The sequence below is a fragment of the Falco cherrug genome, chromosome 5, assembly GCF_023634085.1.
Source record: "Falco cherrug isolate bFalChe1 chromosome 5, bFalChe1.pri, whole genome shotgun sequence".
Lineage (NCBI taxonomy): Eukaryota > Metazoa > Chordata > Aves > Falconiformes > Falconidae > Falco > Falco cherrug.
In genome coordinates, this window is record NC_073701.1 from 82687198 (window position 1) to 82714233 (window position 27036).

Genomic DNA, 27036 nt, shown 5'->3' on the forward strand with positions numbered 1-27036 from the left:
GAGTAGATAAAGGGAAAGTACTAAGACGTAACAACATTGCCGAGACAAGGTTTGCAGCGAGACTAATTTGTTTACAGTTATTTTCACAGATCACATGACACTATACTTCTTCACTGAGGCTTGAAGGACTGGAAATTCTATCCATCTTTGCATAGAAAACTTGAAGATACCAACCGTAAAATTGAAAGTGGACAAAAGTATTCTCAAAAAAAAAAAATTCCCATACGGCAGCCCCAAAACTCCTCAAGTTTGGGAAGTATGTGCTGTATTTCAGTCAGAGACATTTTGAAGAACTTTATGAACTCAAGAGGTATATTTGGTATTTTTAAGCTTAAGCACTCATCGGTAGGAATTAATCTGACCAGTTCTTCCATAATACTTTTGATGTCATACACTTTGTGTATGCTTCATACGTAAGTTGGAGTCATACATACTGAAGTTACACCCTTCGCTTTGTGAAGACTCTCACTTCTCTCTGGGAAACCTGTTCCAGCACTGTACTACATTCCTGCTGAAGAAAAGCTTCCTAATTTCCAGGAACAAAAAGCAAAGACGACCAGGATGCAATACAAGATTCCCATTGCTAAGCACACCCGAGCCTAGCAATAAGACAAACACACTAATAAAACAGGAAAGGCGGCACAGTAATCAGAGTAACTCACCCAGGTTAGAGGTGGTGAGGTTGAGCTTAGCAAAGGATAAGGGTCAGGGTTAATTAATCCTAGTTTTACAAAGCCTCCCATAGTTTTGGAGTATCCCTGAAATAAAAGAATAACAGTTAAAAATAATAATCACTTGAAACCGAGGTGTTTCTCTTTGGTTTGAATATAGGTGGTAGACACAGCCATGGTAGTGTTGAGCATCATTTTCATGGGAACGCAGCCACAGTAACGTGACACCAGTGGGGTTACTGCTACAAAGCAGCACCTTCCCCAGCCCCCCTCCACCCCTCCCTCTACTTTTTCAATACGCTCTTTAATTACTTATTCTGCCATCAATACTTCCCTGGCAAGTAGCATTGGTTCATGAGATCAAAGGGCTAAGCTGGCCAGCACTAGCTCCAACTCCAGCACGTCATTACAGATGGGGTTATATCAGCCAGCTGGCCCATAAATAAACTAGTGAGTACAGAGGGCCCCACACTGAGCTCAGCTCACCCCAGTTTTACACCAGTGTGATTGTACGGACATCAGATAAACTGATTTTAAAGATAAGAATTCAGTGTGTTTGTAGCTTTCCTTCAGGAATACCAGAGACACAACCAGGACAGCAGTGGAACAGCAGTTCAAAGGAACAAAGGCTGCAATAGGCTGCACAATAGAAGAAGTCTCAGCTGGTTTCTGCTTATTTTTGTTTGTATCCCCTTAACGCTCCCACACAGCTGCTGGATACCTGAAAACACACAAGTGACTATAAGCACTGTAAAAAAGCAGAATGGTGGAAATAAAGGACACTGAAAGAAGGCAAATTATAATTAGAAGCCACCTCCACCAGCGCTGTTATCAGCTCAGATGGCCTTGCAGTGAGATCCTTCTATGACACCTCTTTTTAAACTGACTCCATTAGCGACCTGAACTTACTTTAGAAATGAGTGCCTGTACAGAAGGCACTCCGAGGAGATGTTAGCCTGCACACCGAATGGATTGTTTCTGCACTGCACCACAGCAGTATGTGCAAAAGGCCAACATTAACTTCTGCCCCGCTCAGCATTACACTCTGGCGTGTAGGTACCACACAGGTATGGCTCTTCCACACAACCCTACCAAAAATCACCCCAACCCAAAGCGATGGGCCTTTGGGGGTGAAGAAAACAACACTAACGACAGAAACATCATTCTTGCAACACGCTGATAACAACTCTTCATGTCACCCTGACATTTTTGGTTTTCCTTGTGCTAACACTTATACAAAAGAAGAAAATTTTACCAGGCACCAAATGGAAGAGTAGATACTGTCATATTAAGACTTCATGGTGAGATAAATGCCTTCAACATATATTTAGCTTCTGAACAAGAGATCGTATCTAGACCGACAAAAAGAGAACTACTGCAATTTGTAACCCTTTATTCCCCCACATTGGCCTTCCATCTTCTTTTGTTGAGCAAGTCTCCCTCTCAGAAATAAAGAAAAAATCCTGTCTTACTGCAAGAGAAGAATTAAGAAGGGCATACACATTCCTCAAGCTCTGTACAAAACAACAATAACTTAAACCTTGACATGAACCTTAATTCAATAGATGTATCATGAGGTCCATACAAGCTTTTTCAAACCTTCAATATGGTTTTAGGTTTATTCCTTCTTAATGTTTATTGACCAACAAAATAATTTTTAAAAGAAATCTGGCAGAAAAATACTATGTTTCAATTCTGCTTTGTACACCTAATAAATGAAAGGAAAAGAGTCTATCAGTAAGAAGGAAAACATATTTTAGTTGGCTAATGAAAACATTAAAAACCACTTAAATTCAAGATTTCCAGTTACTTAATGAAAAACTTTCTCAGTTTGATGGGAGACCATACTTTTCTGTAAGATTTTTACATTATGTTTTTCATAGAAATATAAGCAACAAACTCTAAGTTCAGATTTTTATCAACTGTAAAAGAATAGATCAATTCTTTAACATATATAATGGCAACACACATCACACAAATCGGTCAGATGTAATTTTTTTTTAATCTTCTATTGCTCTGACACCAAAAAGAGCACAAAAGAAACAGATACAGACTATGCAAGCCAACTGACCAGTTCCCTAAACCAAGTAAAACACTTTTTCTAGTTTGCAACAAACACCTGTTTAAACAAACCAAGTAAAGCTACATTAAAAAAAAAAAATTAAGAGTAGTGCTTTCAGTTATGACTCAATTGGGATAGTGGAGATCTCATAAGTAGCAAATACAGAGCTATAAAAAGCTGACTTCTAAATACACAGTTTTCTTGAAATGGCAACATTAATCTCTTGAGGAAAACAATAACTATTAACAACAACAACTTACTTTGTATCTTAAGGTGCCTCTCAACAAAGTATGAGCTGTCTGAATACCATATGGCTCAGCATATTTGGTACTATCTCTGTTAGGAAAACCTTCAAGGTTTAATCCTGGGAAAAAATCCATCGGAGTAACAGAATCAAGTAACGCTCCTCCAGCTGGAATATTGATAATCTAAATTTTGTGAAAGAACAGCAATATTACTTCAATGCAGTGTTACTTATTTTACAACAGAAAAGATGAAGTATGCTCAAAATAGGAACAATACACTTAGTTTTTCTGATACAAACAAAGACTCAATCTAAATAAAACAGTTGCACAAGCCATTTAACATACCCTTTTCTGATATATTTAAAAAGCATGGAGGAGCAGGCACTTTGTCAGCCATTACTAATCAAAGGGCTAAACCAAGCCACATTCTTCTCACACACATTGATAATTCCTGCTGCACCTATATAAAGGTGGCAGGTTCCCATTTCACTTACATTACTGTAATTTTGGAGCATCTCCGCAAACTACACCAGTGTGAAGGGAGATTCTGCCCATAGGCTCCCTGCTTTTTGGTCGATTTTTTTTATGGAGGAGGTAAAGGCAAATGTAAAGAGAAGAATGGGGTTGTTTTTTCTTTTCTTAAGATTAAAACAGATTAGGTGGTATCAATAAAACTGCTGCCCATGTGTATCTTGCAGCAACAAAGCACAGAGAGAATGAACCATTGAAGGAAAACAAAATAAGGTTGACTATTTCTATTGCTACTCCCAATCAAAGCCTTGAACCCTGCTTCCTTCAAGCAGCTGATGCATAGATCTACTATGCAGCATCAATACAAACTCATTTTATGACTTCTGAACAAAGGGGCAAGGTTTCCCTCTATAATAAAGACTAAAGCAATGAAGTCTGCAGCAATGTTGAAAGTGTTTGTTAGGCAAGACATGACACTACTGTGGAAGAATCCTGCACAACAGTCAAAGACTGTGGCAAGGAGGAAAAACTGCACAATTTACCGACAAGTTCACATAGTGCTCTCATAATGAATCATTCATATGCATGACCTTATTTTTCCTAGCAGTGGGTGAACCAGGTCAGAATTAAATAAGAAACGTTTTCACATCCTCCAAGAGACCCTTCATCTGAAACTTGTAACTATGTGTTGTTGCTTTTAAAATAGCGATGCAGTGTACAATCCCTGAATTCCTCCTTTCTTACTGCAATAAGAACATTAGAGCACCAAAATGTCATGATAAAACATCTCAAAAGACTTCTCAGTTTTGCAGATTAAAAAGTTTAGATAATTAGCTAAACTTTACCGTGGTTATACAAGGCAGTCTCCTTGACATTTGAAGAGCCCCTGCTCAGTAACTACTCTGAGCAAGTTAGAGTGATCAAACAAATAGGACTGGAAAGCAGAAATGTGATGATGGCTTGCAAGAGCTTTGCACAAATCTGTTATGATCTTTCCATAAAACAGATGCAGTGACTTTTGCTAAGTTGTCTACTCTAATGACTCCTGCACAAACAGCAAAATAGAGCTTATATAAAACACATTAAAAAGCACTGTACACTGTCACAAAACCCATTCAGTGAGCTATTGGTATTACAGATCGTACCGAAAGAAAAAGAAATCAAGAGTTCTGCTATACTCTGTGCAAGTACAGAATGAAGCTGTTTGGTTTACAACCATGACTAGACAAGAAAAGCATGCAGAAGGATGCACTCTCATCTTTGTTTCACAGAGCCAAAGATAGGGCAATCAAGTGACAAAAGCAACACACAACAGGGATAGAAGCTGGACCCCGAACACCAACCTCAATCCACTGTCATTAGAACGTGCTCCTTCAGTTTCCATATAGTAATTCAGAATTAAGCTGGCAGCAGCCAGGCACTGTCACAGACCAAACATATGATTAAGTGATGTATGCAACTGGCTTCGGCAACTGAGTCTCACTGGCTTGAAAGTAAACCCAGTACCTTACAAATCCCAGTTCCCTCCTTAGCCCAATCCCACCTTCTTTGTCTAGCTTTAAATGGAAATGTTAGGATTACTTCACCTCTCCATTTTTTAAATACGTAGCAGACTGAACTGTATTCAGTAACACTCCTTGTGGGCTCCAGCTGAACTTGTATCTCAGAGGATTGTCAGAGTGCTCTGGAGCTGGCAGGCCACCGCAGAAAGAAGTGTAAGATACAACCTGTCAGATTTATCCACAGGAAAGAAACAATGAAGAGAAGACAGACCAGGATGCAAACAGTACAGAGCTACCCTGAAGAATCCCCATTAGTTCATAAAGTCGTTTCTGTTGACGTTATCCCCCAAATGGGCCAAATCAGAAGATCTACAGTGGACAGGGAAAATAAAAAGAATTTCACTGAGAAACAGCGTCAAGCCGTCACTGCAGGCACTGTCCATAAAGGAGAGGAAATCAAAACACACACTGAGGCAAGGCCATCTTAGTTGACAGCCTCACCAATCAGATTAGTTGGCACCAAATTCCAAGCATCAGGAAAAGTGAAGTCTCCAGAGTCCATTACACATCAGTGATGTGCCCAAAAACTGGGTGGTGTTAAAGGAACAACTTCGCTAATAAAATCTTGGCAGAACTATGCACTACCTGCCAACCTTACCGTAGCACCAACTTCTTTTGCCTTGTCAATACATTCCATTGCCAACATATGGTCAAGACCAGGATCCAAACCCATTTCGCTGATAACTGTAATACCAGCAGCTTCTACGCTAAAAGTAACAGAAATGCAGAGCTGTCAGAATATTCACTATTACTGTCCTTTTATTCAGGAAATCTGTCCAACTGAGGCTCAGTGAACTTTCCCCAACACAGTAAATTCTGGGCTCTGTCTGCAGCTTGTGGAAAAAAACCAAAAGCAGATGTTAAAACCTGAAAAGCGACAACTGGCTAACAGTCATTTTAGCCTTGGTTTCTCTTACTTTGCTGCAACATCTAGGGGGTTGCTGGAAAAAGAAATTCCTACCAGCAACTCCATATCCCACATTCTCCTGGACAGTGCAATAACGCAGGAAGGTGGTAACGCAGAGGACAGCGCAGACCTCGTCATAATTGCCCTAAACAGCACCTGCAGGGCAGAGAGACTGAAAGGCCTCCTTTCCCAAGCCACAAGCATTTGGGTTTTCTTTTATTAACAGTTGCCTACGCTCCCAGAGCAGCTCACTTATCACCCCAAACTGAGGTAATTTATTTTATTTTGAAAATCACTTTGTGTTTTGACAAATGAGAAGTGTCTTTTTGTTTGTTTGGGTTTTTTTGGTTTTTTAGAGTGTGATATGACCTCTTGGCACCACAGCAAGAAGGGGGAGAGGCCTCTAAATCTCCCTCATTGTCTGCAACACTGGTTCTCTACCTGTCCAGCTTTCTCTGTTTTACCTCTGGTACAGGCACAGCATGCACAATTCTCATCTCATTCACTTGAATTCAATTCAGTGTTTCTGGTAGCATGTCTGAGAGGAGTGTCTAGATGAAACTCCACGCTCAAAACAACTTCCACTCATATAATAAGTAGGACAACAGAAACATTAGAATTGTCACCAATTTGAGACTAATATAGTGGGCCTGTCCAAAAGAAGGCGGCATGAAGGAGGATATTACTGTAGATACAATAAGCCAAGAATGAGTTTTTGTCAGGATGCAAAGGATGATAAACAAGCTTGCTGTCACTGGTAGAACAGGAGAGCGCAGCTGCTCAGCTTGAGTATGAGCCCAGCTTAAACATCCTAACAGGTCTGAGGAGGGTGGGGAAGGCACACTATCATGGAATAAGATGGTGCATGCAAAAGAGCATGTTCCAGTGTTCAGAGCAGTAGTCTGACCAGGTTGGGGTATGCACTCATTTCTCCGCTGTGCCACAGCCTCCACATGCAACTTTGGGGAAAGGTACTTGATCCTCCATCATAGTAAGAGGAGGAGAAAGAATGCAGAAAACAGTAATTCACAATAAGCATTGCAGGTGTAACAGACCGCAAAATATTCAGATAATGCACTGAAGAAGAAAGCAACACCAGGGAGATACTACTCTTATACCTACCTCTCCTGGAGTTCCTTCATAGATGGTGTTAAGTAGCTGGCTGTTACCAAGTTCACTTTGCTGTCAATACATTTCTTAGCAACCAAAGGATGTGCTGAATAAGGCAGCAAACTACAAATGAAGGAGAATTATGCAACATCAAAACCCAACCAGTTACTTATGTTGTTACTGGAAAACAAGAAATATTTTTTTATGTCTACAAAACAGCTCAAGGAAATGCAACGGTCACACCTGCCTTGCCCTGAGCAGTTTCATACCTACATGACTGAAATGCTACCCTATCGAAGGGCATTGTATGCACTCTAAAGGGTGCAGGACAATAGGGGAGTCATTCTTTAGACAGCATCTTTTGTCACGCTTTTCTTTGTAAAAAACAAACCACTGACCTCTTTTCAAGGCCACCTTCTAAACAGGCATGCTGGAAGTTTAGAAGATGCAAAACTGTAAAACCATCCTTGAGAAAGCTTGCATGACAACAGTCTTACTGAAGTACTTTGTGAAAAGCATGCTCTATGTGGAAAGGAAACAATACTCACAACATCCATAGCAAAAGGGACAAAATGGCAAAGACTATGAAGTCATTTCCTCCTGTTTCAATACCAGGAACAAGATTTTTCTTAATGGGATATTCAGGAGAAATGCCCAAGATGCCAGAATTTTGCCTCCTCTTGCAAACCTGCACATTTGATCCCAGGAACACACACACTGGTGGACACAACTGACCCCTCAGGCTAAGAAGGCTGTCCATGTGATTGGCGAACACTTCTAAAGAGGTGCTGCAGGCAAAGCCCCTTTGAAAGTCCCAGTGCCCTGCTATGTGAGAAATCAGTGGCCAGTTACAACCATTTACATACACAAATATAATCCCAGTTCTTGGGCATTCAAAAAAAAAAAAAAGTTACCGTATTGATTTAAGTCAGTGAACTAGGAGAAAGAAGCAGCACGACTTAGGGTTGAGCCTATCATGTTTTACACAGAATTCTGACCTGATGACAAGCTCATGTTTCTTCACCAAAGAGGAGAGCTTTTCCTCATCCTTAATGACATCCATATGAACTGAAGTAACGTTGCTGTATTTTTTTGTCAATTGTTCAAGTTGTTCCTTCATGACGGATGCTGTTTTAAAAGCAAAACACATCAACTGTTACCTAAAGATAAAGGTAAGTCCAAAGCACTCCCATGTATAATTATGCTTTACACACACTTCCTCATTCCTAAAGAGAAACACTTTAATGGATCCAATTAGCAACTTTGTGGGTGTACTTAAAAGTTTTAACTGCAGTTTTGCTATCAGCAGACTAGGTCAACAGAAATTATTTACACAAAACTAGAAGTCATCTCCCTTATTTTCCACTCTATGATGAAGTGGGTCTGAAACATGACATAAAGGACTGTTAAACCTGTCCTTGTGCAATAGGACACCCCAGAACCCACTGGCTCCCTTGCATCATGTGCATGTGTCCTTCCATCACGGTTTTCTACAGCAACACTGTCTACATTTGCCAGGTAACTGGGCATCCACACGGTGGGAAAACAGATAAACTAAACAGAAAGAAGCACACATTCACACCTAAGTGGGTTTTTTTAGAGAGAGGGAAAAAAGTCTGCTGAATGAATGCATGTCCTGCAGAAATGTGTCTCAAAAGTGTTGTTAACTAGTTGCATAAAGCCAACACTTTTATTATAGTCTACCCAGGGTTGTGATACACCCCAAAAGCATACTCCTATGTCTTTAACTCTGACCCCTAAAAAAGCACCTGTGGCAAGGTATATTCTAGATTTTAAAACACATACATACTGGAGGTTCAGTGTTTTCTGTCTTAAATGAACACCTGCCACTCCTCGGTAAGTGTCAAAACATACTGAAAAAGACATTAAAGTTTTCAAAGAACAAGTGAACAAACCACTGATAGAGGGATAAAAGCAGATTCTTTTGGAATCCTTAAAAATGCACTGTTATCTTGGATCTAGAAGCAGACCAGTTAAAGAAAGTGTTTGAGGGTGAAGAATGCAAATAACAGTCACACAGGTGCCTGAATGTGTACGTTCAGGCTTAAGGGAAGTTTTAGAGAAAGATCAGAAGAAAGCCACAAGAGCTGTAGTAAACACTTCTATTGATATAGGAGAAGGTAGCTCACCTGAACTAGAACAACAATCCTACCATGCAATGTCTAGGAAAAATAAAATAAAGATGACCAGCAGAAAAATTTAACAACAGCTCTATTATGCCCAGTCAAAATACCACTATCACATTCAGAGAGACCAGTATTTTAATTTTTTGGGGGGAGACAAGAGTATTATTGGAAAAATTCTTAGGGGTAGGGAGTCAAAAGGATCAGACAAATGAAAAACTTAAAAAAAGGAGAGAAAGAGAACCAAAGTTAGGGTGACAAGTAGGAACTCACTGACATCCCACATGCAGCACTAAGAAACCAAGCAGCAATTTCTTTTCCTTATTGATTTGGTGGACAATCAGAGAATCACACAATAGACTTGATCTTCATGCTCTGATCTGGGGGGGACATCACCCCTTGGGTCTACCAGCCCTTACTTAAATGAGTCATCCAGTGGCCTGCTTGGCAGAACAATGTGTAGGAGAAAACCAGAATGCCAGAAAACTCACACCATGGTCCTAGATGTATTAAATACTATTGGCATTCATGAGCTCATCAATTTGTGGGAGAAGCACTGCATAACTAGAACGGTAAGGGGGAAAAAAATAATAATTGCCTACCCCAAGAAGGGCCTTTCCTTGCAGGTTTACAACCTCAAGTCAAACAGAATAATTAAATAGCATTGAAACAGGAAGGGGTTTTGTTCTAGCTTTGCCTTTCACACAGAAATACAGAAAAGGCATGCCTGGTGTTTCTTATTTCATGAAATACTCAATTGCACAAACTCTTGAGAGAAGATTGCAATGGAAAAATTGTATGCTCAATGTGTTTCAAAGTTTTGGCTTAGCATCATCCTGCTGAAAAACAACCATTTTCAAGTAGTGCAACGATTTATCTTGAGGCACTAAAATATCTAATATTTCAGGTCACTATGCAGTACATATTCTCTCCTGGTTTTAAAAATGGTCATTTATCTTACCTAGCCAAATAAATGCAGAGGTGAAGTATTCAATCAGTTTTTGACAGTAGTAGCCATTTCTGCAAAAGCACAGACTACTTCACTGAAAAGCAAGAAGCTAACTGGAAGTCCAGGATTGGAAAAAGTCCAAAAAGGAAAACTTGGTTTTCTTCTTCAGGCTATGCTGGGTTTAAGTGAGACAGCAAAACCTTAACTAGTTTTATGGTCTTGATGAACATGCAGGCTCAAAACAGCTACTTAACAGATTCAGTAAACAAGCATGTGTCCAGGAAAGCTTACTCCATCCCTCATTCCACACAGCCACACATTTATAGGTAAATCTGGTTAAAAAAGGAATCTTTCAAAACTCTGTTCCAGTACATTTTAACAGAATCCTTATTTATAGATTATATATATTTTCTTTTATATATAGATATAGATAAATATATATGCTAATAGATATATACCTAAAAGAACAACTTAATAGCTTAAAACAAAAATAATTCACATCATTTGCCATTTTTAACATAGCAAGGATAAAAACATTAAGCTTTTGCTTAGGCCAAATATGACTAAAAAGCCTAGATTCAATCTGACTAGTTTCAATATTTACCTATGGCTTAGTCCTACCAATCCTGCACATGCTCATAATTATCACTAAAAGAGAGAAATCCATCCAGTCTCTGCCTGCCTCTGCTTGTTCCTTCCGACTGTCAGCACTTACCATTATAAAGAAAGCAGAACTGAGAGATCAAGGTTAAGGCAAGAAGTATTTGCTGCACCTAACTGAAAGTCAGTTGGTTCTTGTCCCAGCTCACCATGCTGCCAGCACAAGGATGGCAATGCAAACACAGCCGGGAGAAAGGAATAAGCAGTGAAGGCAGCAGGTGGGCACAGGCTTACGGAGAATTAAAAGCATCTGTGCCTCTGACTTGGGGCCTTATTTCCTTATGGCCTTTCCAAAGTCAATGGGAAATAAACATTGTCAGAGGATGATCCTCCATACGCTACTAATCAACTTGTGCTGCAAGAAAAGAGGTAAGCAAAATCATCTACAAATTCAAACCAAAAAAGTTGATTACACGAAGGTTTCCCAATTAAGATTTTTGTTGTTTGGACTTAAAATGGTGCAGCTTAACAGTAGGGAAATAAGTATGGCACCACCACATGTATTTTATGCTTTCTTCACCTACCTGCCTACTGTCAAGTATTAAAGTAACATCTTTGTATCTCCTTCCTTCTGAGGTTTTTTTTTTGGGTGTGCTGTAGAAACTAGGTGGTTTTAAGCTATCCAGATAAGAGGCACCTATGTTTGCTCAGCGCTTGGCAAAACAAATCTTCCAGTTCACCTGGTTTCCCTTACTGCTACTGTATCGCAGAATCAGATACAGCCTCTGTACCCATGAGAAGATGGACACTGCACATTGCTGTAATGCTTCCCTGTTCACTGCATCAGGCAGTGCTAACAATAAGGTTGCAGCTTCCTTAGAGTTCCCCTCTTCTTCCTAGTAAATTTTTTCCCAGGGATTAAAAATACTATGGTTATCACTGCAAAGGGTAGCAAAAGCAGCCACATATGAAAGCATTATGAAGAGAAGAAACAAATAAAAGCAACAACAATAACAACCAAGATCAACACAAATACAACAGCAAGTTCTAAAGAAAACCACTTCCCAGCAAAGTTATCTTTCAGGCAATACAGCCTGAGTTTTAAATCTGAAATCAGAGAATCAGGGTAAAGTCATCACTGAGGGTACAGAAAAGTGTTTCTGCAATTCCCAGCCTGAAATATGCTACAGATAAAACCAGAAGAGAGGAATAAACAAGTAGGCGTGTGAGGCTTAGGAATAAACAAGTAGGGTAGGTTTGGGTCTGAAGGTTTACCACCACAGTACTGGTTATAACAACAGCAGAGCATTCACTCACACAGATGTCTATTAGAGCAATTTCATCTTCTTGTTGTGTGAGGCTGAAAACACAGCCTAGCACCAACAAAAGTGACTGACTAGCTATAAAACCAATCCCAAGCCTAAAGCAAATACTTCTAATTTCCCTACAGGTTACACATGCAAACAGTAAACTTTTAATGTGGCTATGTCATTTTCAAATGAATTACACAAACGCAAAATGATCACAAAGATACAGAATCCTTTTCTGCTGTGCATAATAACAAAGATTTTCTTTATCGGTTCTTAGAACCAGATCCATTTATTACTTATGAGAAAAACCTGCTAGTGTGACAGAACCTAAATAAGACAAAATTTTTCAATGAAAAACAAGCAAAGTCTTACATACCAACTGTGATGCCAACACTGGAATCTCTAGTGAGATATTCAAGTACGGGGCCAGAAACATAGCCGGATCCGAGCAATAAAACCCTCTTCTTATTACCCATCTTCAGTGACTGAGCGTGTTCCCTATGAGGTGTTACAGGCAAAATTAAAAACCACACAGAAGAAGGAAACTGTAAGCTGCTAAAGCTTACAGAATAAGTATGTTTTACTAAGACAACAAACCAAGAACTCTATTCAGACCAAGAGTCAAGTTCCTGGCTATCTAACCCAAGACTGTTTAGTACTGCTTCCATCATGCTTCACTTCTGCTGCCTAACTTCTAGTTTCTTTCCTCTACTATAAACATCATCAAAGCCATCAACATCTCCACTGCTTCTCCAGTTGCTACTGGCTGTTAAATAAATTCTTCCTCAGTTGTCACTCTCATTTCTCCCCATGGCCAAATTACTGTAACCTGATCACTTGAGGACCACCAAGCTGACTCTCATGCTGGGCTGTGAAAAAGGGATTCCAGGTTCTGCCTCGCTCCCTTTGCATCACAGGTACTGTTACAGTACGCAACACCATGCTGGTGAAAGCGCATTTTAGGTAAGCTATACTAGGTTCATGTTAGTCCATCATACAAATATGACAGTCAATAAAAGTCAAATAAAAGTAAATGCCCAATTAAAAAATCCTGTTTGCAGGTAAGAACTCAGATTTGAAAACCATCACTGAGTATTTCAACCCAGCCTCTACTACTCTCGGAAATAAATTTAAGCAGCTCTCCTGTTGACTTTCAATATAAAATGTATTCACATCAGATTTTGCATTTCTTTTTGCCAACCAGAAAAACGTAGTTCAGCAGTTGTTTAAATCTGCTTTCATAAATGCATAAAGTATAGTAGAAAACCACATTTTGGTTGTTTACAATTATTTTTCCTTTTAGCTTAAATTTGCATTAAGTTGTAAAATCAGGATTGTAAAACTCTTTGTCTAAAATATCACCATTGTGCAGATAAAAACTAATTTCTTAAAGCACTTTTTATCGTTGAAGGAAAGGATGCTGGTCATTGCCCTGTTGTTTAACCTAATTAATGGAGAACGAGGTTTGGCTTTTTCTTATCCCATAACCTGAAAACAGATTTCAATAAATAGGCAGGACCTTCAAAGATACAGATTTATCACGCATCAGCAAGTTCCTCAATTTCCCCTTTATCTACTAAGCCTATCTACAGGCATACACTGCAGTGTGGATTAAGCCAAAGAAAGAATCCTGACCTCTAGCTGCAAGCTCCAGGTCCACTTTACTTAAAGCTATAGTCCTTAGAAGAGGACTAACCATATGTCTACTAAATAATGTTTGGTTCAGACCTTTTGGGGGCTCCACATGGCATCCATAAGTCAATTTTTGGTTGCATTTTTTCAGTTCAAAACCAGCCATAATAATGAAGGATGGTGTTGCAGCCTGCCAGAGCAATACCTAACAGCATGACAAGAGTGGTACTGTATGACCTGAAGCATGGCATGAAGTACCTGAGTACCATAAGTACGAAACAAGGCCTCAAACAATAGCCTTGAAAGACTACTCTGAGTGAAGAGAGTTAAATCAGTACCATATACATCTGTATCATCTGCCTGAAGCACGTTCCAGCCTACTAACTGTGTCTAAGTATTTGTAAAGCTTAAATAACTCTCCACAATTCCAGATATTCCATCCTCCCTTCCTCTACTTTCAGGCTTAATTATTTTTTTTTAAAGTCATTAATTTCAGTTCATTAAATCTGAAGGACGTTCCAATGTATCACCACTAATATATCTAAATTATTGCTATAGATTACTGCACATTTTGACCTTTGTACAAGTTTTACAGATTTGATTTTTTAAAAAAAGTTAAATCATTATTTAATCTATTCACAGAAAGCCTCCTAAGCCCATCATATCCTTTCACATGACAAACCCAAGGACCCTACTACTACTACTACTACTACTATCAATTCTAATAAAGCATCTTCCACAGCTACACCCTTATGGCCAAGGGAAAAGAAAGAACTCCTCTCCATCCTTTACTTATAGGGAGCAGTAGTGGTATGCAGGAGCTTGGAGCAACAGTGTTGATGAAGAGACTTCCTATATGAAAGAAAGGTGGATTTTACAATCAAACTTGTATTTATTAAAAACTTTTCCAGTCTCCAGAATGAGGTCACACTTGGATCAAACACAGCATGTCTGCTCTAGAAGAGGGACAAACATGAGCTACCAAATAACCCTACAAGAGGGGGAACAGAATCTACACAGTCCCAGAAAAGAACATTTCAGATTATGCCTCTTCTCTACATACAAGTTTAGATTAACATAACTGAATCATTTATGAACAAATAACAGTAATACTTAGAGGCCCACATTGTTAATGGAAGTGGGGATGAGAAACTGGTAGCAGGTTTGAAGCAAGTAAAGGTGAAAAGATGGAAAAAAACCTCAGTAAATCAAACTGCTCCTGCATTCTAATGGCGCTCAGGACAGTTCAGCTCATGCAGTCTGGCTATCCTATGCCTGAAATGCTCACAAACTTCCAAAGGGTAAGCAATTAGTCTAAATAGAGCCCTCAGAAACTAAACTAGACACAGCATAATGCTTTGTTAGAGTAATAACACAAGCCATGTAATTCCTACAGAGTCTAAAGAAGAGCCGATCTCTAGCTAAATCATCGCAACTTAAGCAGTGCTTTCATTTGCACTATCTCCAAAGCCTGCAAAGGGTATTGTTAGCAGGTCTTGCTGTTCTGACAGCTAAGTAAGCAACACCAATGAACAACTGAACATCACATGCAACACAGGTATGCAGAAATATCAAAAATCTACCCAGAAAAAACCCTTTGGGAATGAAGTCTCCAGCTTCTCAGGGTAGTTCACACAAAACCATGAAAAAAGAAAAAAACCCAACCAGATTATCGTGCTGTGTAAGAATTACAAAAATTTGTTACTGAGACAGCCTCTTGAGGTTGTGTACCAAACAGCACATGACAAAAATCACTGTGAGCTGAAATCTTGGAGAGGCAAACAGCATGTTACTTTGGGTGGAAAACACATCTATAGTTCATCATGCACAAATTCATAACCAGAACTCCCAAAGGAAACTGGAGAAGTTTAGCATGCAGAAGTCAACACACTATGCTTTCAGTGCATAGTGCATGCAGTACTTGTGGTCAGACCGATTTCAACTTTTATATGATGTACAGCGCAGCTGGCATGGACCATGAACATGCAACCAGAGGTACCCACATATTGTCAAATCAATACTTTTCATAGGTGAACAGTAGGTGTTTGCTAACAATAGGGAACAAGGGGAAGAGAAGGGATATCCAGGTTATTTATGCTTCTGTCAGCTTAATCCACTCAACTTCTTTCATGTTACCACTGGCGGATAACTACTGAGACAGGGTACAGATGAAGTGGTAGCTAAAGCTGTAGCTACAGGAACATAATGAAAAGTCTGAGAGTCTCACAGAGGCTCCTGAATACATCCAGTCACAGAACAATGCTATACAGCACAGCACTTGAGCCATACCCGAGGAAACTAGGTTCAAGGTATACTAGAGAGCCTTTTCCTTTCAGCCATACCTTTCAAAGGACTGTATGTTACATTCGTTTTAGAAGGGCAAGGAGTAACAGAATAATACTGGCACATGGCTGTTTTCTGCCTCTGGTAAAACAGTCTTCATAACTTAAGAGAAAAATGACCACTTTCTCAACTTCAATATAAGTTACTAACACGTTACTTATTTAGGCAATGTGCGTGAAGAAGGAAGTCATCAAGCTAGGAGACATTTAGACACAGTGCAACATAGCAGTATTCCACCAAAACACAACAGTACATAACTGCAAAAGGGGAGATAGAATACAGACAAGTTTTTTAAAATCCTGAACCAAATAAACTCTAAGAAGCTATACATTTACCTGCTCTCCCTCAGTTTCTGGATATATTCGTACTTAGCTGTCAGCGAGCCATTGGATGCAATCACTGCCTAGAAATAAATGAAACAAATTTTGAGGGGGTTTTGTACATGTACATTTTAAAGCAGAGGAAGACAAGCAGAGTGCCAAATTGCAAAACTTACATCTCGAACAACAGATGAGTAATTCTGGCTTTCAAGAGGTTCTGAGCCTTCTGATAACAGCTACGGAAATAAGTTATTTCAAATTAGGTCATTTTATTTCCCGTAATTTTTTTCAGAGTAAACCATCAAGATTTTAAGCAACATTCAAATGCATGCAACAATACCAATATCTTGTAGATCTGAAATTCTCCTGGCCCCGATCAGTGGCATTTGACTTTTACGAAAATGCAGGAATGCAAACAGCAGTCTGATTGTGCGTAACTGCCGAGTGCCCCAAGAAAATCAGATTTAGACATCTACTGCAGGGTCCAGGAAACACGAACTACCTGCCAGAGCCTGTTTCCTGCCTACAGAAAGTGTTCTTGACAAATCCCCAAGACATTCAGGTCACTAGTGTCTCATTCACGTGTTGCTCTTGTTTGTATGGCCTCAAGGCTTAGAAAGCTTTTTTTTTTTTTTCAGAAGTACAAAGTCAGTTATGTTCTACAGCAGATTCCTTTTGAATGTATACAGGAGACCAGAAAAGCACCAAACAAGCAGACCAAAGTCCGAGCCTTTTACCTTCTTGTTGGACACATAAGACCTTACCATCTCTTCAATATAGGGGAAAAGCATATCGCCAAAGTACTCTGTTGCTTCTATAGGAAGCTGAGCTGGCAGATTGTCGATGGAACACATCAGAATCCCAGAGCCTTCAACACTGAAAAAGAGATCACAGCTCTTCTAAACTACTCCTGGTACCTGAAAGTGTACCACCTTTCAGAAGTGTTTTAAAAGCACATTTTTTCAGTATAATGTTTCACTGTAGAAATTAGAGAGGAAAGCAATAAAAACTAAAGGCTCTCCCACCTGTCATGAATAATATGCTGGTCAGCATCATACATACAAAATGGACTGTCAATTGTTGTACACTCCGTCATAAATTCTATAGATCCTCCAGTGTCTGCTGAAATGTCACATATTGCCAGAAGTCTAAAGTGATTAAGCAAAAGAGACAAAGGAATAGAGCATTATCCAAATTACTAAGAAACATAGGTATAAAAGATCACAAGTGAACAGGAAATAAAAGAAACATGAGATCTATGAGACTTGTAGTTTCACTCATCTTAACCAATTCAGAAGTCAACACAACACAAACAATGACATCCAGAAACATAATGGCAATCTGGCCCTACTGGAGTCGTAAGATTTCCATTTGCATCAACAGGATCCATATTTCATGTGTAACTTCTCTAAGACCAGGAGAATCCACAGATCCACCATTTTTTCTCTGTACTCGATGTCCTGTCAACACCTCCCATTCATTATCCATCTACCAATTCCCCCAAGCTGTCACTAGGCTGTCCTGCACTAGAATAACTTTACTGTCATAAAGGGAAACCTAAAGAAATGGCTGCCTCGTTTCAGTTCACAGATAGCTGGTGCAGGTGGAGCATTCATAGCCTAACTCACAACCTCTAGCTCCACTCAAGGTTAACACTTAAATTCTTTATTTGTCATGTGATGCTGCCACGTGATGGTGAAAGGTGTCAAGAGTTGGCAGATAAGAGACAATGGCCTGCTTCCTCACCAGAAAACATTGCCATATCCTCCGCAAATCCATTCCCAGGCCAATCTCCCAGAGAACTACTACACAGGGCTATTAGAGAACGGGTAGCTCTCACCCACACTGAAAGGAGACATGCACCCCATTTTCCATCCTTAAAGCTATACAGGGTTGTGAAGCTTTTCCACTACCTGCTGCAGAAATCAGAGGTATTAAGGAACAGTGATTGAAATTGTACAAGCCAAATGACAGGGTAGGAAGAACTTAACCAATAAACTCTTATTCCGGCATAGAAACTTAAAAGAGTGCAGTAGGTACGTTTCCCAGATGCCATGCTGTTTATATTGGATTCCACACAAGGACCAATGGCAGAACTACCTTTGCAGAAAGACAGCTGACACTTGTCAATAATTTGTACTGTGATGTTTCCAAAAACTCCAAACTGTAAAAAAAACAGTGCAAAGCGCAGAAGAACAAAAGCAAAATCAATGGGGCATTGTGCAACATGCAAGAGGAACAATGTAAGAAACAGAATCCTTTGGTAGATACTGTGATGAAACTGCCTAACACTACAACTTAATCATGGTGCTGCAGAATGGTTACAAGTGAACTGAGGTCTCTTACTTGTGTGGCAACTCAGGACAACCCTCTGTTGAACCAGTAGCAGATCTAACTGGCACCAGAAGCTTCTGAGCATCCTGTCGGCTTAACAAGCGAGGAGTATGTTGTTCCCAGTATATGCCATTAATTAAACAAGTTGTGTAGGGTGCAATCTGCAAAGAAAGTTAAGATGCTTGATGTAACTAAGCACTTAAGAAGCTGAAAGCACCTGGTCTAGTGTTGTAAATGAATGCTCTCTTAACTGATGAATATGCAAAGGTGTAGTGAATACCAACACTGTAGAAAACCTTTCAAATAAGAACAGAAGAGATGCTCACATCAGTGTTAAAGCGAGAAGTATACAGTTCTGGATGTTTATCATAATCTACAGGATCATATAGTCCATCACGTTTCCTTACAAGATGATGGTGACGACTTAACACTGTCCCATAGACTTTTCTGAGGTCTGAGGTAAAAAAAAAAATAAATCAAATATAGCTGTTATACTTGGACAAAAAGGGTTCCAGCGTTTTCAGTAACTTTATTGTCACACCATACCTCCAGATCTGGAAACTTCCTTTAACTCATGTGGCTCCACAAACTCACATGGGAGAGCATTGAACATTTCTTGAGCACCCTGCAAACCATGAAGCAGGATTCAGAATGAGCAGAGAATACAAAGGTAGTGTAACACTGCTCATTTGGTGTGTGAAAACAAATACAAAAATGCCACATTTTGACAGTCCTGGCAGAGAACTTACTCAAGAGATGTACAAACTGTTTCACACATACCCCCACTTAGCCAAAACAATTCCCCATTACTGCAGTATGCCTAAGCCCCAGTCCAATGCCTAGTTTATATTTCTAAAGGCAGAGCTGGAAGGCCTCAGCTCAGCCACAACAGATGGTTTTGCTGCCACTCTGAGGAGCAGTTTCTCTTTAGGGAAGAACCCTGAAGCCACCTCTCACCAACCAGGCTGTTCTAAAGGCAAAGAACTTCAAGATGACTTTCCCAATGAGCCGTGATCATAGAACACAAGCCTTTCAGACATGCCATCCTTTTGTCCAAAAAGCACATGTTTACACAGTCAGTGATTTCACTTTCTATCTGGAGCCTAGTTAACTCATCTTTGTTGCCAAAACCAGGAGTAAGCCTTTCCCCTATGTCATAGAAATAGCTCTCAAGTCTAGTACGTGTAAACCAAGTCAGTGCTACAAAAACAGATAGAAAAACTCAGTGAGTATTAGAAAATAAAACTATTTCCCCATCCTTTAATGGGGTGATTCAACATACTTTGTGAGCCCAGAGTCAACAGAGGGGAGAGAGGGAGACAAAAATCATGCTGGTGGGAAAAGAGAGAGGAGCAGTAAGACTTAAGCCATCTTTCATGATAAGAAGTTAGCATGGTCAGCCTTGTCAGGCATGATCTCACCTTAAAGGCATTAGTTTAGGGTACTTAAAAACTCTTAGTGGCAAAGGAAAACCTGAAGTCCAAACAAAATGAACCCATCAACCAATTTAACCTGATATATATCAAACGCCAAGAATTTCTATCAAAAATAATATAGCGTTTTATCTTGAAGACATAACGCCTACCTTAGAAACATTACCAGTGCCTGTAAATACAAATGTTAAGGGCCCAACTGACTTTGGCATCAATCCCAGTGAAATTTCATATCCAGCATCCCGTACTGCCTGCACAGCCTGGCTGCTATTCCTGTAGTTATGTGCCATCCCAATGTGCTGAAATCAAAGGCACAGACATCAAGACGTTTTCTATATTCAAATACAGATAATTAGCAGATGCCCAAATGTCATTTTGCTAAAGAAAATACATACACATATACTCTTACCATGAAGGGAGTGTTATGTCCCAGGGCTAAAAATCGTAATCCTAATCCATGTAGGATGTTGATCATTCCTATTGATAAAAAAAAAAAAAAGTAAAATCAGACCATCAGTATTAATTATGAATATGCACAGCTAAAAACCACAGAGACTGACTGAAGTCTAAAATCATCCTAGATACTTTGCTCATCTTTTAATATTAATACTTTACTTCTAAAGAAAGTCTACATAAAACCAGGGAAGGAGAAATTCAATAGAAGGTCACGACCTTAAACTTCCTCTTGGCCCACATTATGCATTTCTGCACTATTTATTACTCAGATATCCTTTTACGAGATGCATCCACATCACCAGATTCCAAAGAAGGACATAATAAGAAGAGTCTTCTGAAGAAACAGAACAGAAATTCAGTAGAAAGGTGTGAGAACCATGCCTCACAAAAATCAGTGTAAATGAGTAACAGAGTGACAAACATGTTCAAACTTGCAGGACTGACAGCAGCCATTTCTTTCAAAAGCCTATTCAGTTGATCTCCTGATATTTAGTCCACCTCAGGTTAGTTGAAGAGACAGATGGGACTTCAAGACAACATAAATTAATAGATTTGCCACGAATCCACAGGACTATTTGACATGTAGTGTCATCAAAAGTAGGGAGCACAAAACAGAATGGAAAAAAGCACTTAAAAGCAAGAGTTAAAAATGCAGTTAAAAATGCATTTGGAGCCTCAACTTTCAGGAAACGTAGACAACCAGAAGTATTACAAAAAGTTACTCGTTGCAAGCCTGCCTTTACTTTGTGCACTATACCTGCTACACCAGCCCACTTTCCAAAGGCCACAACTCGCATTCCTTTATGATCAACCATTTTTTCATAGTCAAACAGTCGAATTTCCTGAAAATACATAGCAAACTGAGTATTAAAATTTTCAGTGAATGCAGTCAGTGGCACGTTGCTCCCCTAGGAACTACCTTTTCGTATGCCTTTGTCATCCTTTGTGATAGAGGCTGCTGGGCGTATAAGAGAAATTCGTAACAAGATTTAAGTGTAAAAATAAAACCCGAAAATTTGCACTGAATTCTTGTTTTAAAGAGTCTCTGCACCACCTGCGCACTCTTGGCACAAAGCTCCCCAACATGCCACTCCAGCTGCTGCAGACCCATTCACACACATCCTCTGCCAAGAGGCTGCTCATTTCTGAGTGAACTGGCTGCCTCCCTCTGTAACAACGAACACATGCTCTAACTTAATAACTTTCCAACAAGCCTTCATGCTCATCCAGCATGAAACTCTCTTAAGCACACACCATGCTCGCAACTCACCTGCCTCACACACATAAACAGAGTAGCACTGCATACACGAGATCCGCTGAGCAAGAAATAGTCAGCTCCAGAAAAGGATACTGAAAACAGTCCTCACTAGCTGTCTACAAATATGCATGCTGCAAGTAACCATACCAAGCAGCAAGCTTCTGATCACACTTCAGCATTAAATGCAGTTTCCACCCCATGCTAACAGCCAATTGCCTTCACTACGACTTAATTTACCTGTCTCAGAATCTCATCCAAAAGGGGCATGTTTGCCTCTTGGGCTTTAATAGTGTGAGAGAAGAAGGCATAGTTCTTTTTAGGGATTAGTTTGTCCTCTGGAGGTCTCTTCACACCTACTATCAGAGAAGCCTCGGAAATATCTTCTTGAATAATGCCACCTGCTTTGACATAATCCTATGAAACAGAAAAATCAAAGTAAATTTTTCTGTGTTTTTTTTCATATTCAGATCTCAGCACATAAGCAACTAAAACAGAGCACAAACAGATAATCCTACAAAGCAGACACAAGTTACTGCATGTGATAGATTCATAAACCTCTTTATCAAAAGGAGTGTCAAATATCAAATTGAATTTCCATGCTCATACCCTATTGTACAAGACCAAAACAAATCACGTGTTAGTAAAATCCTTCACTGACTACAAAAGGGACATTTTACTACATTTAAAGTATCTTATAGTATTGCAATAAACAGTCCTCTGTAATGTGTTGAAATACTTCAAAATAAGTTTAGAGAAGTCTGACAAACTAATCTGAAGACTGATGACATGTGATTTTATAAAATTGTGTAAAACTAAGTCCAAGCTGAAGAGCAACTTCTAAAAGATTCTTTTTCCAGATCGAAATTTATTTTTGTTCTCCCTTACCTCAAAAACATATTAAAATTCCAGCTTCAATATCATAGTTGTGTACCTAGTGTGATATGTACTTCAGTGAAAACCAGCTCTGTGCCTTCATTAAAAGGTGATATCTACACGCGATCACTAATCCCCTACTTACATTTCAATTTTATGTTGGCTCAGATACCTTACAGCAGAGTATTACACCTGCTATAAGAACTGTAAAAGCTCTTAGTTCTGAACCTCACAGCATTAAAGAAAAAAACCCTCTCTTCTCATTTTACATGAGGAACAGGATTGAAGCAGGAATGGGATTCACCAGATTTGTTCTTTCTCCTGGTTTTTTAAATATGCTTATTTTTTTGTGTTGCCTCCGTACAAACAGAAGACAAACCCACCAATGTTAAATGAATTCCCAAGTTCCTACTTCAAGAGCACCTAGAACTTCTTCAGACACAGATGAAATGGCAAGAAATCAATTAAAACAACTCCAAAAACCCAGCAGTGTGCCAACATTACATTAAAAGGCTAAACAAACTACTCCTCCTTCTCTCCACTAGGACACGACGGCTCCTCATTTCATGACAACATTAACAATATGTTTTCTCATGTATAAACTTTGAATATTATTTTTCCTGTACTATGGTTAATAACTGAACTATGGTTTTGCTTATCTAACTCAAAATGGGACCTTACCTTTTCATGGATGGCTCTCCGGTTTGATGGCTGCACCAAGACCTTGTACCCCATCTGTGTCAATTCCTTAACATGCTTTGGTGCTAGAGGTGCTCTTCTTTCCCACGCATTAACATCTTCTCTCCTGATTGCCAGCACAGACTTACGATGATGCCAACGCTTAGAAGCATGATGAAACACACACCTACCATCTGTGTGACTAAAGGCTCGAAGCATGGTAAAGCCTGATGACAGCAAAGACAAAGTAGTAAAATAATGCATGTATATGTACGATTCAAACCTTGTTTGTGCAAAACTTCTGGTCTCCTTTAACATCTGCTGTAAAACACAAACCAGATACTTTATACTCTAGTTACAGCCTACTTTTGAGAGACAAGAATTTACTTTCAGCTTACTTTGTTGCATCTCAGTCTGGTGGGATGTCATTACAGAAACAAATTGTTGGTACTACTGTAAAGGAAGGCTTTTAATGTGTTCAATGTACAAAAATTTGCTGGAATCTTAAAGACGTCAATTAAATTCATTTGCCAACATAAACATGCAAAGACCAAGCACTTATCAAAGCTTGCATCAAAAACAGTAAGAAGTAACAAGCACACAGAAAGTAAGCAGAACACAGGCTATAATGCAAGGAGTTGATTAAAAGAGAAAGCCCAATACATAAGACTAATGTTAAGTATTTTTATATAGCTAATTCTTACACACACTGAAGATGGAAGATAAGGACCAGACTCTTAACTACCACTTGGCAGTCAAGCATATATGCGGCCAGGAGCGACAGGTTTTCTTCCTATTAAAAATTTTATCCAAACTGGAAAAGTTTCATTAGGACAACCCCAATGCAGAGGATGATCCCTTTACTTCCTCTTTCCTCTTCACTCCCAGTGAAGCATATACGCCACTGCTCAGCTCTGCTGTGAATGGCAAGGGCTCTGCACAGGTCCAGCAGCAAATACCTAGGAGCCTAAGGACTTCAGATATTTATGCGATTGAAAGATGTGGAACTCAAAGACAGATAGAGGCTTCAAAGATATGAACTTTGTTTCCAAAGATATTTTAATTGATAATTACAAGAATCCCTGTATCTGACTTATTTGGAAAATCCTGTTTGTCTTCATGTCTTAGTCTTGTAAAACCCCTATACATCTAAAACCTTAAGAGGTCCTAGTTAACTCCAGGCTTCCATAACAGAAAGAGGAAGGCACAAACAGAAGCACACAGTCAGTCCTCTGTGTTAGCTCCAAGTGTGACCTTCCTACCATCGCTAGATTTGTCCACCAGCAGAAGTTACCATACAGAAGTTGGAGTTACAACACTGCACTTCAGCATGCTAAAAGGATCCTCAGTATCTCTCAAAAACACAGGCAGTCTTGTCACACATTGTCACTATTACCGCATGCTAAAACGTAACGATGACAGCAGTTCACACCAATGCACCGCACCTCATACCCAGGCCTGCAGTGAAGCAAATTTCCCTCTCACAGAGGAGTCCTACACGACAAAAAATGCTGCTTTCAGGAGGCACCAGGCTGCCCTGCACTTCCAGCATGGGAAGGGGGGAAGGAGGGCAGTCAGCAAACATTCCCCGTGACCTCTGACAGGCCAGAAGTTCATTCCCCTGCCTCCCTGTGTGTGCTCAGGCTTAGCCACAGAGACACTGATAACTCTGTTGCAGAGGTGAAAGTAACTTTAGAATGCCAAGCCCGTGGAGCCAGCGAGCCCCCGGGCCCGCTCAGCACGTCGGCCGCCCGAGGGAGCCGAGCGCACCGCGGCTCCGTCACCCGCGCTGGGGGGCTCTTCCCCACACCTCCCGGTCTCACCGAGGCTAAAACTGCGCTGGGCAACACAGCAAAGGCAGAACCGGGTAACAGCAACGCACCTGGCTGCGGCACACCGCCTGGTCGTGCTGCTGTCCCAAGCGAGCCCGATACGCTCACACTGCCCACCTGTGCCTCCGCGTACTGCCTGAGACCCAGCCGAACCACAGCGCCCGGCGCTGCCTGCGCGTTTCGCGCCCCAGAGCCGGCGGCCGCGGCCCCCTCAGCCCCCCCCAGCCCCCCGCCTGGAGGGGCGACGCGTGGAAGAAAAGTCCCCGCAAGCGAGGCCGGGAGGCGCAGGCAGCGGGCCTGAGGGAGAAGCGCAGCGAGCGGGAGGCACCGGCCGCGGCAGGCCGGGGCGGAGCGGCCGCCTGGCCGGCAAAGGCTGCCCGCGGGGACGGCACCAGGCCGGGCGGCGCAGCGGGGCGGCGGGCAGCGCGGCACCTACCTCAGGGCGAGCGGGGCGGCGGGGCAGGCTGGGCCCTCCGCCCGCCTCCCTCCTCCGGCCGACGAGCAGCCGGAGACACGACACGCCCAGGGCGGCAGCCAACCGCGAGGCGCCCTCCGGCTACACCCTCCGCTGCCCGCCAATCGGGAGGGCCCCGGCCGCGGCGTCACGGCGGGCGCCGGCACGGCCCCTCACCGCCCCCAGTTCCTGGAAGGCTGCGGGGCCCCCTCCCCCCCACCCCCCGCTCCGCCGGCGGCGGCCCGGGCAGGGGGCAGCGGGCGGCGGCGCGGCCTGCGCAGCCCCTGCGCCGCGGGCAGCCCCACGCGTGGCCCGGCAGGGCCCCCCCACCGGCACCACGGGCCCTCACAGCGCCCCGCGGGTGCAGCTGGCCCCGCCGCGCCCCGCACCGGGCCTGCCCCGCACCGGGCCTGCCCCGCGCCGTGCCCGGGGCGAGGCCGCGCACAGGCCGCGCCTGACCCGCCACAGCCCTGCCCGGGCCCCTCGCCACCTGCTCGCCCTCCCGCACACCGCCTCCTGCACACCGCCTCAAAGCATTGACGTGTGCGCAGTCACCATGTGCTTTCGGGTGTCTGTAAGGTAGCACAGGAAACTGGTTTTGCCCACCGGATAGATGCGACACTTGAGTTGTTACTTACACTGGTGCCATTGTTCAGCTGGAACTCGGCCCTCGATTTAGGTCCTTTGTGATGCACTTCCACTGCTAAGTTTGCTTCTCATAAATAATAATGGGGTGTCATAGCTGTAAATCACGAGATTTATTAGATCTAAGAAACGAAAGCAAAACCAGAGTCACATAGGTTTGTGGGGTGAAGAAGAGCTTTCCTGTCAGAGAAAGGCAGGCTGCACACTGCGGAAAGTACACCTCCGCGAGCCTCCGAGGCGGAGATGGAGCTGCTGTTACCAGCCTCTGTTAGCAGATGTGAGGACATGGCTACAGCGTGCGAGAACATGAGGCGTCCTGACTGAACCCAGCAGAAGCCACAAGGACTAAAGGGTCTGAGGAGAATTTGTCTACATCCAACTTTGCCACAGCAAGTTCTTGCTGTGATGAGGAAGAAGTCGGAGCCGTGGTGCACCCTGCGCCACCTGTACTAGCCACTACCACTTGACCTCTTAAAAGACAGTTGAATTTTGACAATACTGCCACTACATGCTTTAGAGGTCCTTCTTCATAGATTACTTTCCCCTTATAGTTACCTCACTTTTCCTTAAAACGTGCCCTTTTTTTTCATTTTATGACCATGAACTTTTCCCTCACCTCGTCCTCCTGCTTCTGGAGGCAACATTCAACTGACAATGATAATCTGACTTCAGTTCCCTGGATTAGATCCAAGTAGTTTCCTAACTCACCAGGGCAGGACAGGAGAGCTGGCAAACAGCAGCAAGGCT

At 41.5% G+C, this 27036-nt stretch overlaps 1 protein-coding gene across 3 annotated transcripts in view; it reads right to left on the reverse strand.

Moving 5' to 3' along the window:
• Positions 1-25764, reverse strand: part of AASS (aminoadipate-semialdehyde synthase) — a 31460-nt gene extending 5696 nt beyond the window's left edge. The window contains exons 1-20 of one of the 3 annotated variants that reach the window (XM_055711047.1): positions 25627-25764; positions 23362-23585; positions 22045-22221; positions 21307-21391; positions 20503-20570; positions 20246-20392; positions 19207-19285; positions 18987-19114; positions 18673-18821; positions 17352-17474; positions 17091-17202; positions 16503-16562; positions 16342-16409; positions 12408-12529; positions 8027-8156; positions 7041-7151; positions 5610-5718; positions 5036-5176; positions 2994-3161; positions 663-758 (exon numbers count right to left, since the gene is read on the reverse strand). In XM_055711047.1, coding sequence (XP_055567022.1) covers positions 663-758; positions 2994-3161; positions 5036-5176; positions 5610-5718; positions 7041-7151; positions 8027-8156; positions 12408-12529; positions 16342-16409; positions 16503-16562; positions 17091-17202; positions 17352-17474; positions 18673-18821; positions 18987-19114; positions 19207-19285; positions 20246-20392; positions 20503-20570; positions 21307-21391; positions 22045-22221; positions 23362-23577 — 2289 coding nt within the window. In that variant the 5' untranslated portion in view covers positions 23578-23585; positions 25627-25764. Of the gene's footprint in view, positions 1-662; positions 759-2993; positions 3162-5035; positions 5177-5609; positions 5719-7040; positions 7152-8026; positions 8157-12407; positions 12530-16341; positions 16410-16502; positions 16563-17090; positions 17203-17351; positions 17475-18672; positions 18822-18986; positions 19115-19206; positions 19286-20245; positions 20393-20502; positions 20571-21306; positions 21392-22044; positions 22222-23361; positions 23586-25240; positions 25581-25626 lie in introns of those variants that run through there. The other 2 variants (XM_005441776.4, XM_027809022.2) reach the window with 2 other exon arrangements.
• Positions 25765-27036: the final 1272 nt, after the last annotated feature.